The following is a 16,137-nucleotide window of genomic DNA, read 5'->3' as shown; positions in this document are numbered from 1 at the left end:
AATGCCTGACCCGGCGGCTGACTCCAAATCTCCTCCTGAACATGCCCAAGACTCAGCCACGAACCAAGCTGAGCTTCTCATGTTCCCTCTCCCAACCGGCTCCTCCTTCAGATTTGCCTGTGATGATAACGTCACCCTTCCTGTGTAGTCAAGAATTTGGCCTTGCCCCAAAACGAGGTCTGACTTTTGCCCATGATTCTGGGATGTCATCTGTGTCATACCTGATGGGACTGTCTGTGTTTAGGACAGGGGATGGCCACACTCAACCTTAGGTGGTGGCCAGAAAGACCAACATGTGGTTTAGGGTGGGGCTTTGGGTCAGTGGCATCAGTGGGAGCTGATATAACCAGGCGGGCGATCAGTCACTCAGACACACCTGCATGAGAGGGTCTCAATAAAAACGCCAAGCACCAAGGCTCACGTGAGCCTCCCTGGCTGTCAATACAAGTATTCCTCCAGCTTTTTGAAAGTCCACTTTATACCACTTCACTTTTACTAAAGACCTACATTAGCACCTATTTTCACTAACCAAAAGAAATCCGAAGGATTGCCACTTTTACGAAAAAGGCCAAAAGCAAAGACAACGTCAGTGCCGGTTCTGGAGTGAGCTGCTCCAGACGCGGTGTGCAGTGCGCCCAGAGCGGAGAGCGCGGCCCCGCCAAGCTCCTTCCCGGGGACCACACTCAGCATCTCAGCATCGGCCACCACAGCTCTGACCTTTGTCTGTGGGCATCTGTGCTTTACCGGATTTATCTTGTGTGTCCGTGAGCCAGATGTGTCCTAAGGTAATTGCTTCTTCCCTTTACACCTTCTCAGCTCAGGAAAGGTTTCAAAGGAACCGTCTACTTTTGGATGGCAGGGGAAACCTGTACTCCAAGCACGTTGTCATACATGGAAGCCAGAAGGGGAATGTGTCCCAAGGACAACACACGCTTCACATCTCGAATCTTCCCAGACTCTGTCCTATGCATGTCTTAAAAGGTTGATTTTAGTCTGTATTCTTTACCTGTAATAGATGGTAACCATGAATATAACTGCTTTTGGTGAGTTCTGTGAGTCCTTCCAGAGAATTATCAAAGCTGAGGGTGGCTTTAGGAACTCCCCAAAGCTTGCGGGTGGTTTCAAAAGTGAGAGAAGTGCCTCTCGGACTCTGCAGCTGGGCTAACTCCAGGTGCATCCTCCATCCCCTTCTCTCTCGTACCCCTCACCCCCACCCCCCGGTACCTGACCTACCAGAAGATCCTGCAGGCTCTCTCTCCAGAAGACAGGCAGGATCCAATCACTGCTGCTGCCATGCTGTCTTGCCTGGGTTACTGAGCAGACCTCATGTCTCCTGCCTTACCCGCCGCGAAGTCAACCCTCAAAACACCACCCAGAGATCTCTGCAAAATGTCGATCATGTCACTCCACGACCAGAGCCCCAGAACAGCTTCCCACTCCTCGAGAATCAAGGCCAGAGTCCCGGCAACGGCCCCTGATGCCCGCTCGGCTCGGCAGCTCTGGCCCCTCTACCGGCACCTTCAGCTACTCCCGCCTCCGCCCCTCCACTCCACCCACTCTGCTTTCCTCACTTTGTCTCGAACGTGCCAGACGCTCTCCTGCCTTGGGGCTTTCTAGCTGCTTTTGCTCTGACTGCAACGCTCTTCCCTCCACATGTGTTCACGGCTCCTGCACCTCCTTCAAGCGTCTTCTCGCCCCACCGTCTCAGCAGTGCCTCCCCCCAAAATGTCACGCCCCCAACACAGGATATTTCCTTCGTCCACTCCCCTAACCCCTACTGAGCGCACGGCCCGTGAGAAGAAGGAACTGTCTTTTTTATTAATCGCTGTTTCCCCAGCGCCTTGTACAGTATCTGGGACACAGTAAGTATTTGGAAAAGAAGTGAATATTTTATTGTTCAAAATATCTGGTCAAACCGTCACTTCTCGTTATTAGTGGATTCGCAAGGAGCTGTTTGCTTCACTTTTAATATACTGCTTCTAAATAAATAAATATCATTTAGACAATCAGTTAAAGCTTATTAAAATCATACAAAATGTAAACTCTCTAGGACTGAAGATGATTTTCCATGCAAAGAACCAACAAATTTCAGAAGAAACTTTAGGAACCCTTTTGTCTGGGAAAGATATTCTGGCTGTTATAAAGAGTTGTGGTTTTACTGGCGGTTCTCAGTCATGTCCTAAGTCAGGAGCTGGCCAACTACTGACTACCCGTGTTTGTAAAGTTTCACTGGCACTCAGTCACGTCCTTTGGTTTATGTATCGTCTGTGATTAGAGCTACAGGAAGAGAGTTGAGCAGTGCCACATGGACCCCTAACCTGAAATATTTACTATCTACCCTTTAAGAAAAGTTTGCTGATCTCTATTTAGATTTACAGATAAGGGAACTGAACACTGACAAAGCAAATTCACCTAACTATATCTGGCTTAATTTAAAAAGCCAAAAAAGACTTTAAAAAATATATTTAAGAGCTAAAATAAATAGCAAAACCACTAAAATGTGTCCTTTCAGCAAGTACACTTTTTCATGACATATCAAGGCAAGAAAGGGACCTAAAAATATACTTTGCCTATAGAACACGTGCATTCTAAGAACTCCTGGAACTACAAAAAGTTACTGACCAATTTTATTCCCACCACAAATTGTATTTGATAATTTTTTTATCCTTATTGAAAATTCTGAGACCAAATTACAAGCAGAAACTTTAAAAAACTTATTAGCACCTCATATATTTCCTAACATAAAAAACAAAATTATCAAGATCCATTTTAACAAAGATAAATGTCTTCCATTAACAGGGACAAATGTTTTCCAAAAAGAAAACTTTAAATGTACAAAAAATGTGCAAAATTTTATTGCCATTACTTTATAAAAACTTAAGGAAGAAGAATTAAGAACGAACTCATTGACAAAGTTTAACTCAAAGATTTAAAGACTGATGCATCAAATCTGAAAAGATATCCAGACAAGGATTTTTCATCAAAGTGTTGTTTATAAAAATGGAAAAACTGCTAACATCATAAGAATCAAAGCAGTCATCACTAGAAGATCAAATAAATTGTTGTATCCTAAGAAGGAAATGCAATACAGACAAAATTGATGGATATACACTCACTATACTGAAGAGATGTCAACCAGTGGATTACCAAGAATCCCATAAAATATAATCACATTTGTGTAAAATTACAACATGGAAGGTTATGTGGGAGAAGGGGCTTTCCGCACATATTTGAGCACATAAAAAATGTCTAGACAGAACATTGTAGAAAAAAGGGTTAATTATGGTTACTGTTTGATGGTGATATAAAAGGTAGTTTGTTCTTTTTTTTTAGATTTTCTTAATCTTCTTTCCTAGACTTTTATGAATGAGTCCGTATTATTATTATTATTAAAATAATGCTATTTCCATTTTCAGAAAAACAAAAATCAAGACTTACCCAACTAAAAGAAGTAGTGCACAAATCACAGCAAATCCAAAAGTATACTTGAATGCCGTCTTAATTTGCTAGATGTCAAGGGAGAAAAAATATTCCATTTAGTAAGACTTTTAAAATATAACATATTCTCGGCTATAGTGTAACAGCACTTTCATATCCTATGCACATTTATATTCAACTGTGTAAAGCTCCCCTTGTTGAAAAATTAATCTTAAAACTTAAAGAAAAACTATGTATGTACCACATCTTAAGTATCTATCAAACTACACTAGATTTTTAAAATCTTTTCCATGGTTAGACCTTGTGAAAAGCAGAACACCTAAAGCATAATTAACTCTCCAGTGGGAGAATTAATAGTAATTAATTTACTTTAGTAAAATTACCACAATATTTAATAAAATATTTCTCAAAACAGGGAGCATTCATAATCCACAATGCCCCTACCCCAATTCACCAAAATGGGTTAAGTAATAATTACAATACATATTTAATTTATATGTTTGTATGTATATATCATATATAAAACAAACATATACTTATGTATACTTATTATATAAGATCCCACATGCCACAAGCCATGGCCAAAAAATAATAAATAAACAAATAAATGTCACGAGAGGGATGATGGTATCATTAAAAAAAAAAGAAATTAACTTTATGCTTAAATGATGAATTCTATTCACAAATATCTAAAGTAAAGGTAAGGAGGGTCAACCAAAAGGGATGGGGAAGATGTGCTTTAGAAGTGAAGAGAAGAGAAGAGAAAGCATTTATCTCATTCAGTTTTCAACAGTAAACTGGTGACCAGCCACTTTACCTTACATACCTTGGGTTTTCAAATGTAGAGTTACATAGTATCTGCAAACAATAATTCGACTTTCTTTATAAATATTTCAGCACAGTATTTTTTTTCTCTAACAAATTGCACTGATTACCACTCTGGGAATCATTTAAAATACTGTTGAAGTACTTTGCTCGTGATCTTAATGCAAATGCTTTAAGGTTTTAATAAACAGGGCTATGCATAATGCTCACTTTTGAGTGAATATATTTGTGTATTTAAATACAAAAAAAAAACCCAAGGTATAAAACAAACTCCTACAACTCAATAAAAAGACAAAAGAAATTTATTCCTTTTCTGCTATTTTTCCCCTGAAATCAGAAATAAAGTGTTCGATTTTCGCAAATACCCTTCAACATACAATTTCGAGGACCTATTAAATTACTATTTACTAACAGATGTGCCGATTCTAAACCACCACTGCGATCTAGAGATAGGCCCAACTCAGTTATACTGCATTAATGTACTTTTAAGATGCTCCTGAATTCTATCTGCTAATGTTTTAGTGAAGATTTTTCTACCAAGACTTAAGTGACCTTGATCTGCAGTTTTGGGCATGCACGTGTGCTCTACTAATCAGGTTCCTGTATCAGCGTTACCATGGACTGGTAAGACCAGTCTGCAAATGTCCCTCCTTTATGCCCTAGAACTGGGGTCAGCACACTACATCCTGTGGGCCACACGCAGCCCCCTCCTACTTCACATCACACTCGCTGAGTCCTGTCTCTGGCTACTTTCACACTATGACCACAGAGCTGAGTGGCTGAGATAGTCTGTACAGCCTACAAAGCCTAAGATATTTAAAACCTGACCTTTTACAGAAACAAGCCTGCTGACCCCTGCTCTAGAACTGCTCTAAAACAACAGTCACAAGTCCCATGTGGTTCCTGAGCACCTGCAATATGGCTGGCTGGAACTGTAAGTGTAAAACGCACTCTAAATTTCAAAGACAGAGTGTGACAAAACGTAATGTCTCATTACTAACAAGTTTTTGACTATTTGAAATAATAATGCTTGCAACATATTACATTAAATACAATGTGTCATGAGAAATAATTTCAACTGCTCTTTCTACTTATTTTCATGTGGCTACTAGAAGATTTAAAATTTCACACGTGGATTCTATTTTTTTTCTATTAGACAACATTGCTCTAGAATAAATTCAAAGTCACATCACTCTCTGAAAAAGAAGGAAATAATCTTTCCCCCATAAACTGAGATCTCTAAGTTAAAGCTACTCACAGTGCATTTACCAGTATCATCATCATCCTTTTCTTCATAGTAGAAGTAGACAAAAGGGATCCAGAAGAACACACAGAATAATATAACAGAATATAAGGCTGTGGAAAGAAATAAGCTGAGTTAAAATAAAACACATGAACTTAATAACTGTTTCATACATATATGTACACACACACATACACACACACACACTCTCCCCATCTGATCCCTAGAACCGTAACTCTATACGTATATGTGATATCCAAAATCAGCCTTTTCTGACCCCCATTCCAAGAAATCGACACCACTATTAACATAACAGATCATAATTGAAGTTAACTACGGGGCAATTTTTAGCAATAATCATGATGGTAATTGTGCCGATAAATTGTGGCAGCTAACATCTCAGGTCTCACTATGTACTCACCAGTGCTAAGAACTTTCTGTGAACCATCTCATTTAAATAAAAACTTTAACTTTTGTCTTCCTTCCACCTTAATACTGAGTACAGCTGACACATTTGCCAGTCACTCAAGTTAAAGAAACAACTATAATTGATACTAAATTTTTGACACAAATAATTTCCCTAATCTAAGTTTAAAATATGCAGTGTTATGAAACTGATCTTATAACAAATCAAGATAGAGAAAAAGTAAGAACAGTAAAACCAGATTCAAAGTTAACTAATATGAATTTCTATTTATCTGCTTTAAAATAACGTTAGATTTGAGATACTTTCAACCAGTAGTCAGTCAATCAAAATATTTCTTTTAATTCAATACAGAACTTAAAATATGAATGGCAAACGATACGGTATCTAAAATAAAAACAACTTTTTGAGACTTAACAAACCTACCTAAGAAACCTGGCCTTAAAACCTTCTGTGTATTTACATTTATTTGCATATACATAAGTTCATAGAAAATAGTGACAACATAATTATATAAAGCAATCACAGGATGACAATCATTATATTCCTTTATTTAAAAAAAAGTATTTGTTAGTAATGTATAATAAACCCCAAATTACTTACTCTCTTGGAAGGAATGACTGTATGAGTTACATTGTTTTTAAACATGATCTAAATACTTGCTAGCACCATCTATCTGGAGGCCACTTACGAAACAGCCCCCACTAGCTGCAACACAGTTAAAAAAAAAAAAACTCAGAACAGGGCCCTAAATAACTGACAGGAAAATCAGAGTTAATTTATATTGACCAATCACAAAATGACTGTCAGCATACTGAATTTTGGCACTACAGATATTCAGTGAAATTTATGCAGTCTTTTAATATTATGAGAAACTAATAATGACAGTAAATCTTTAAGGGTAATGAATATTGGTGTTTCTACTACAAACCAGAGAGTAGTCAGTATTAACGTTTCTATTACAAATCTAAGAGCCGGTGGAAATAAACAAGTACTGAAAGAAGTAACCAAAATAAGTATTCTAAAAGCTTCAAAAAATTAAACATAAAGAGAAAGTACTATAAATCACCCTAAACACCATACCAATATTATGATTGAAATAATCAAATAATCTGTACAGAAGAGGAAAAACCCTAAATTAGGAGAACGGAGTATAGTGGGCTGACAACCACATGCCAAAAACTTTGATAAACTGACAGACGCAGTAAGGTTTGGCTTCAGCCTCAGTAAGTTATTTGTGTCTACTACTGGTGGCCTAGGCCTTCATACAGCCAAAGAGCCTAATGACTATTTCATAAGCATTCCTGGTATTCCTGAACTTGTGTGATCAACGACCTTGTAAATGCCTAAGTTACCATGATACTCATTTAGCAGAACAAGGTATAAAATTAACTCCTATAAATAAAACACAAATAACTTTTAAAAGTAGACAAAAGACAGATACTTCATCACAGAAGATATACAAAATGGCCAATAAACACTTTTAACAGGTGCTCATCATCATTAGTCATCAGGAAGATGCAAATTAAACCTGTAATGAGATACTACAGACCCACTAGGATGGCTCAAATTAAACTGACAATACCAAGTGTTGCCAAGAATGCAGAACAACAGACATTCCCTTTGTTTGCTAGAGGGAGTGTAAAACAGCATAACACTGCAGAAAACCGTTCAGTAGTTTCTTACCAAGTTAAACATATACCTACCATATGACTGAACAATTCTATTCCCCCAGCAATGAAGTGCAGTGACATATGCAAAGCCCTTCTGACCAGAGAAGCCTGCCTGAGTTGCAGAGTCCAGGGCTCTTATTGGGGACTTAGAATATAGGCACATTTGCCTGAGTGACCAGCTATGATGACCATATACAGACCCCGAGAAGGAAAGCAAGTATTCACCATAAATCACGCACACAAACAAGCTAAACAAGTTGGACTGTGTGGTTCCATGCCGTATTCAGCTGTACAGAACCATTTAGCAATTAGTAACATTAGGGAACATCCAAGGGCCAGGTATTGGTCAAGTGTCAGCCACACAAGCAGGTCCTCCTAAAGATATGTGAGAATTAAACAATATCGGGTCTGATTCACAACAAGAAAGTTGACAGCAACATTACTAACAGTGATCAAAAACTGAAATCGATCCAAATGTCCACCAACAGGTGAACAGATACACTGAGTGGTACAGTCACACAAATGACTACTGTACAGCAATAAGAATAAACTATGAATGCATGTGATGAGGATGAACCTCAGACCTTAAACTGAATAACAGCAGGCACAGACACAAGAATACATCTTCTATGGTTGAACTTAAGGAAGTTTGAGAACTAGCAAAACCAAAAAAGTGGATGGAGCAGCTCCTGACTATAAAGAGACACGAGGATGTACAGCAACCAAAAATCTCATATGTTGCTGGTAGGAAAATCCAGAAAAGACAATTTCTAGAAACCAACACCTGGAGGAAGGAAGTGGGGAAGACACAATTCTGAAGAGATGCCTAACATCCCCTCAGCCTGGCACTGCTCTAAGTCTCTGTTTCCCTGACACCACATTCTAAGCTACCTTCTGCCTATCTGACTGTTCTTTCTCAGTGTCCTTCAAAAAGAGTTCTTCCTTTAGCCTGTAAATGTTAAACCGTAAAGAAGGAATTAAATTAACATTTCTATGTGTTTCGGATCAGTTCTAATGCCAAGTTGGACTTATATCAATATATCTGTAAATGGGGAAAAAAATGCTGCTACCACTATCATCAAACAGAGAAATTGCTTCGTTTAAAGCTCTACTTCAGCCTCACAGGCTTCCTCCCTGCAGAGCCTGGGAGCGACAGCCCTCCCCTCGCACCTGACTGGCCTCTGGGGTAAGGAGGTGCTACGCGAAAGGCAATCTGAGGCACAGAGAGGTACACTGCCTGGTCCAAGATCACAGAACTACCGTGTGGCTGACAGGGTCTCGGTGCTCCGGCTGGGTGTCAGGTCTGAGCCTCCGAGGTGGGACAGCTGAGTCCAGGATATTGAACCACTGGAGACCTCCCAGCCCCAAGTGATATCAATCGGCGAGAGCTCTCCCAGAGATCTCCATCTCAATGCTAAGACCCAGCTCCACTCAACGACCAGCAAGCTCCAGTACTGCACACCCCCTGCCAAACAGCTAGCAAGACAGGAACACAACGCCACCCATTAGCAGAGAGGCTGCCTAAAATCATATTAAGTTCACAGACACCCCAAAACACACCACCAGACACGGTCCTGCCCACCAGAAAGACAAGATCCAGCCTCATCCATCAGAACACAGGCACCAGTCCCCTCCACCAGGAAGCCTACACAACCCACTGAACCAACCTAAACCACTGGGGACACCAAAAACAGGAACTACGAACCTGCAGCCTGCGAAAAAGAGACCCCAAACACAGTAACTTAAGCAAAATGAGAACACAGAGAAACACACAGCAGATGAAGGAGCAAGGTAAAAACCCACCAGACCAAACGATGAAGAGGAAATTGGTAGCCTACCTGAGAAAAAATTCAGAGTAATGATAATAAAGTGATAATCCAAAATCTTGGAAAGAGAATGGAGAAAATACAAGAAACGTTGAACAAGGACCTAGAAAACCTAAAGAGCAAACAATGATGAGCAGCATAATAAATGAAATTTAAGATTCTCTACAAGGAAATCAATAGCAAAATAACTGAGGCAAAACAATGGACAAGTGACCTGGAAGAAAAAATGGTGGAAATAACTACCGCAGAGGAGAATAAAGAAAAATGAATGAAAAGAATTAAGTAGAGTCTCAGAGACCTCTGGGACAACATTAAACGCACCAACACTTGAATTACAGGGGTCCCAGAAGAAGAAGAGGAAAAAAAAAGGGACTGAGAAAATATTTGAAGAGATTATACTGGAAGACTTCCCTAATATGGGAAAGGAAACAGTCAATCAAGTTCAGGAAGCACACAGAGTCCCACACAGGATAAATCCAAGGAAAAACATGCCAAGACACATATTAATCAAACTATCAAGCATAAAATACAAAGAAAAAATATTAAAAGCAGCAAGGGAAAAAAACCAAATAACATAACCCATAAGTTTAACAGCTGATCTTTCAGCAGAAACTCTGCAGGCCAGAAGGACTAGCAGGACATATTTAAAGTGATGAAAGGGAAAAACTTCCAACCAAGATTACTCGACCCAGCAAGGATCTCATTCAGATTTGACAGAGAAATTAAAACATTTACAGACAAGCAAAAGCTAAGAGAATTCAGCACCACCAAACCAGCTTTACAACAAATGCTAAAGGAACTTCTCTAGACAAGAAACACAAGAGAAGGGAAAGACCTACAAAAACAAACCCAAAACAATTAAGAAAATGGTAATGGGAACGTACATATCGATAATTACCTTAAATTTAAGTGGATAAAATGATCCAACCAAAAGACACAGACTGGCTGAATGGATACAAAAACAAGACCCATATATATGCTGTCTACAAGAGACCCACTTCAGACCTAGGGACACACAGAGACTGAAAGTGAAGAGATAGAAAAAGATATTCCATGGAAATGGAAATCAAAAGAAAGCTGGAGTAGCAATTCTCATATCAGACAAAATAGACTTTAAAACAAAGACTATTACAAGAGACAAAAAAGGACACTACATAATGATCAAGGTATCAATCCAAGAAGAAGATATAACAATTGTAAATACTTATGAACCCAACATAGGAGCACCTCAATACATAAGGCAAATGCTAACAGCCATAAAAGGGGAAATCAACAGTAACACATTCATCGTAGGGGACTTTAACACCCCACTTTCACCAATGGACAGATCAAAAAAAATGAAAATAAATAAGGAAACAAGCTTTAAATCACACATTAAACAAGATGGACCTAGTTGATATTTATAGGACATTCCATCCAAGAACAACAAAACACACTTTCTGCTCAAGTGCTCATGGAACATTTCTCCAGGATAGATCTTATCTTGGGTCACAAATCAAGCCTTGGAAAATTTAACAAAATTCAAATCATATCAAGTATCTTTTCTGACCACAACATTTTGAGACTAGATATCAATTATAGGAAATCTGTAAAAAATACAAACATATGGAGGCTAAACAATACTCTACTACATAACCAAGAGATCACTGAAGAAATCAAAGAGGAAATTAAAAACTACCTAGAAACAAATGACAATGAAAACACGACAACCGAAAACGATGGGATGTAGCAAAAGCAGTTCTAAGAGGGAAGTTTATAGCAATACAATCCTACCTCAAGAAACAAGAAACAACTCAAATAAACAACCTAACCTTAGACCTAAAGCAACCAGAGAAAGAACAAAAAAAACCCAAAGTTAGCAGAAGGAAAGAAATCATAAAGATCAGATCAGAAATAAATGAAAAAGAAATAAGGAAACAATAGCAAAGATCAATAAAACTAAAAGCTGGTTCTCTGAGAAGATAAACAAAATTGATAAACCATTAGCCAGACTCATCAAGAAAAAAAGGGAGAAGACTCAAATCAACAGAATTAGAAAGGCAAAAGGAAAAGTAACAACTGACACTGCAGAAATACAAAAGATCATGAGAGATTACTACAGGCAACTATATGCCAATACGATGGACAACCTGGAAGAAATGGACAAATTCTCAAAACAGCACAACCTTCCGAGACTGAACCAGGAAGAAACAGAAAATATAAACAGGCCAATCACAAGCACTGAAATTGAAACTGTGATTAAAAATCTTCCAGCAAACAAAAGCCCAGGACCAGATGGCTTCACAGGCGAATTCTATCAAACATTTAGGAGAGGTAACACTTATCCTTCTCAAACTCTTCAAAAATATAGCAGAGGGAGGAACACTCCCAAACTCATTCTATGAGGCCACCATCACCCTGATACCAAAGCCAGACAAATATGTCACAAAAAAAGAAAACTCCAGTCCAATACCACTGATGAACATAGATGCCAAAAATCCTCAACAAAATACTAGCAAACAGAATCCAACAGCACATTAAAGGATCATACACCATGATCAAGTGGGGTTTATCCCAGGACTGCAAGGATTCTCCAATATACTCAAATCAATCAATGTGATACACCACATTAACAAAATGAAGGATAAAAACCATATGGTAATCTCAATAGATGCAGAAAAAGCTTTCGACAAAATTCAACACCCACTGATGATAAAAACCCTCCAGAAAGTAGGCACAGAGGGAACTTACCTCAACATAATGAAGGCCACATATGACAAACCCACAGCCAACATCGTTCTCAATGGTGAAACACTGAAACCATTTCCACTAAGATCAGGAACAAGACAAGGTTGCCCACTCTCACCATTATTACTGAACACAGTTTTGGAAGTTTTAGCCAAAGCAATCAGGGAAGAAAAAGAAATAAAAGGAATCCACATGGGAAAAGAAGTAAAGCTGTCACTGTTTGCAGATGACATGATACTATACATAGAGGATCCTAAAGAGTCTACCAGAAAACTACTAGGACTAATCAATGAATTAGGTAAAGTAGCAGGATACAAAATTAATGCACAGAAATCTCTGGCATTCCTACACATTAATGATGAAAAATCTGAAAGAGAAATTAAGGAAACACTCCCAGTTACCACTGCAACAAAAAGAATAAAATACCTAGGAATAAACCTACCTAAGGAGACAAAAGACCTGTATGCAAAAAACTATAAGACACTGATGAAAGAAATTAAACATGATACCAACATGATGGAGAGATATACCATGTTCTTGAATTGGAAGAATCAACATTGTGAAATATTACCCAAAACAATCTACAGTTTCCATGCAATCCCTATCAAACTACCAATGGCATTTTTCACAGAACTAGAGCAAAAAATTTCACAATTTGTATGGAAACACAAAAGACCCTGAAGAGCCAAAGCAATCTTGAGAAAGAAAAACGGAGCTGGAGGAATCAGGCTCTCTGACTTCAGACTATACTACAAAGCTACAATAAGCAAGAGAGTATGGTACTGGCACAAAAACAGAAATATAGATCAGTGGAACAGGACAGAAGGCCTGGAGATACACCCATGCACATATGGTCACTTTACCTTCGATAAAGGAGGCAAGAATATACAATGGAGAAAAGACAGCCTCTTCAATAAGTGGTGCTGGGAAAAAGAATGTAAAGAATGTAAAAGAATGAAATTAGAACACTCCCTAACACCATACACAAAAATAAACTCAAAATGGATTAAAGACCTAAATGTAAGACCAGACACTATAAAACTCTTAAGAGGGAAACAGGGGCAGAACACTCTATGACATAAATCACAGCAAGATCCTTTTTAACCCAGCTCCTAGAGAAATGGAAATAAAAACAAAAATAAACAAATGGGACCTAATGAAACTTCAAAGCTTTTGCAAAGCAAAGGAAACCATAAACAAGACCAAAAGACAACCCTCAGAATGGGAGAAAATATTTGCAAACGAAGCAATGGACAAAGGATTAATCTCCAAAATATACAAAGAGCTCACAGAGCTCAATACCAAAAACACAAACAACCCAATTAAACAATGGGCGGAAGACCTAAATAGACATTTCACCAAAGACATACAGATGGCCAAGACGCACATGAAAAGCTGCTCAACATCACTAACTATTAGAGAAATGCAAATCAACACTACGAGGTATCACCTCACACCGGTCAGAATGGCCATCATCAAAAAAACCACAAACAATAAATACTGGAGAGGGTGTGGAGAAAAGGGAACCCTCTTGCACTGTTGGTGGGAATGTAAATTGATACAGCCACTATGGAGAACAGTATGGAGGTTCCTTAAAAAACTGAAAATAGAACTACCATATGACCCAGCAATCCCATTACTGGGCATATACCCTGAGAAAGCCATAATTCACAAAGAGACATGTACCACAATGTTCACTGCAGCACTATTTACAACAGCCAGGACATGGAAGCAACAACCTAAATGTCCATCGACAGATGAATGGATAAAGAAGATGTGGCACATATATACAATGGAATATTACTCAGCCATAAAAAGAAATGAAATTGAGTTATTTGTAGTGAGGTGGATGGACCTAGAGTCCGTCATACAGAGTGAAGTAGGTCAGAAAGAGAAAAATGAATACCATATGCTAACACATACATATGGAATCTAAAAATAGGAAAATGGCTCTGAAGAACCTAGGGGCAGCAAAGGTATAAAGACACAGAAGTAGAGAATGGACTTGAGGACACGGGGAGGGGGAAGGGTAAGCTGGGACAAAGTGAGAGAGTGGCATGGACTTACATACACTACCAAATGTAAAATAGGTAGCTAGTGGGAAGCAGCCGCGTAGCACAGGGAGGTCAGCTTGGTGTTTTGTGACCACCCAGAGGGGTGGGATAGGGATGGTGGGAGGGAGACGCAAGAGGGAGGGGATATGGAGATATATGTATACTGGTAGCTGAGTCACTTTGTTATACAGCAGAAACTAACACAACAATGTAAAGCAATTATACTCCAATAAAGATGTTAAAAAAAGAAAAACACTGTTCCATGCAAAAAAAATAAATACAGATAATAAAATTCTACTTCAAACTCATAGCTATTTTCAAAGTAAAATTATTCTTAACTCCAACAGGGATGACACTCTTATATCCTGATGTTTTTATATTTACTTGTAAATGTTTTTGTTAAAAGACTGCTACCAGCATGTTAAAGATAAACAGACTACTTGGTTTCATAGTCCCACTAACATCAAAGAAAACAGACTAAGAAAAAAATTTTAAACCTCACATCCAAAAGAAAGGAAAAAAAAAGAAACAAAGAAACACACACACAAAAAAACACAGAAAAATAAATAAGTTTAAAAAACCTCATGCCCAGAGAAATTGGCAAAAATTAAACTCATAAAACAAGTTCTTTTTTTAAAACGAAACTAACAAAAACAAGTGCACAGAAAGCCAACAACTCTCAAAAGGCCACAGACAAAAACTGTAGCAAAGAATACATGATAATTCTTATGATTTTTGAAATATATGCAAAGCAAACAATCTACCTTTTCAAAACTGCATCATTAATTATAACTCACATAAGAATTAACTTGGATAAATTAGACTTCTGAATTTTTAGACATTCTTTATCCCTCCCAACTACCAGTGAAAACACTAAAACAAAAAATAACTTAGTCAATATTGTAATAGTATAGTTAATCATTACAAAGCATTTTGTTCTAGAGGGTCAAAGTATAAAGATACTCTGGGAACTCTAAAAGCCTTCTAGAATTATCCCATTGTCCCAGCTGAAACAATATGGGGTCAAGGCCGCTAGCTGCATATAAAATACTCATTTTCCTTCAGCTCCCACTGCCTTTTTTGTCTTTCTCCCTTCCTTTGACGTTCTGCCTAAAATGGACACATCATAGCTTAAACTCCGGCTACTCTCTTGGACTTTGTGGTGACCTTAAAGTAGAAATCAGGTACTAAGGATGGAGAGCAGACAGGAAAGGAGCTAGCTTAGGCGCCTCCTGAAGATGCCTTACCAGCCTCGGATAGCCTCTCTGCAGACTTATCGTATGTAAGACCGAAAAACCACTATACTATTTAAGCCATGCATTTCCAATCTGTTCACAGCAGCCAGGTGTAATTCCTGAGAGAGAATTTTGTAGGAGAAATGGGGGACCCCAGACATTCACTCCTGAGCCATCCCGAGTCCCTGGTGGTGCTGGGAGGGGTGAGTGGAACAGATCTCAATTTGGTTTTGCCACTGAACATGGCGGCATCATGAGGTGCCACAGAGTCCCCTGGGCTCAAGATATACTTCTCCCTCCCTCCTTCCCCTAATAATCAGCACCAGTCCCTCCAGCTGATACAGTAACTATTACGGCCCGTTCACTCAGTGGAATAAGGAGACCAAAATGGTCAGGTAGAACTCACATCTCCTAATTCAATGAAATCATTGTTTCATCCCTGTTGGATGTACTCCCATGTGGCTGGTAAGGATTCTAAAACAGAGGAGCTCAGCTGCAAGGTGAAAAGCAAACATTTTGTGAATGGTTCATTAGGAATATTAGTACAAAGTGCCATGCTCACTTCTACCCCTTAGTCACCAGTCACATGTAAACAGATTATGGGAGAAAAGAACCATATGGTAAGTGCTCAGTGGTTCACAGCATTCTCTAACACACAGAAAGAGCACTTCTCAATTCATTTTGGGAAGCTA

The 16,137-nt window shown here is 38.6% G+C and overlaps 1 protein-coding gene across 1 annotated transcript in view; it reads right to left on the bottom strand.

Moving 5' to 3' along the window:
• Positions 1-16,137, bottom strand: part of LMBRD1 (LMBR1 domain containing 1) — a 115,163-nt gene that overhangs the window by 70,341 nt on the left and 28,685 nt on the right. Inside the window, exons 4-5 of the mRNA XM_024752146.1 lie at positions 5,522-5,619; positions 3,439-3,506 (exon numbers count right to left, since the gene is read on the bottom strand). Of these exons, the coding sequence (XP_024607914.1) occupies positions 3,439-3,506; positions 5,522-5,619 (166 nt within the window). The remainder of the gene's footprint in view (positions 1-3,438; positions 3,507-5,521; positions 5,620-16,137) is intronic.

Source organism: Neophocaena asiaeorientalis, unplaced genomic scaffold (assembly GCF_003031525.2).
Source record: "Neophocaena asiaeorientalis asiaeorientalis breed wild unplaced genomic scaffold, Neophocaena_asiaeorientalis_V1.1 scaffold544, whole genome shotgun sequence".
Lineage (NCBI taxonomy): Eukaryota > Metazoa > Chordata > Mammalia > Artiodactyla > Phocoenidae > Neophocaena > Neophocaena asiaeorientalis.
Note: the sequence above shows the minus strand (reverse complement) of the source record. Positions and strands in the feature narration are given on the sequence as shown.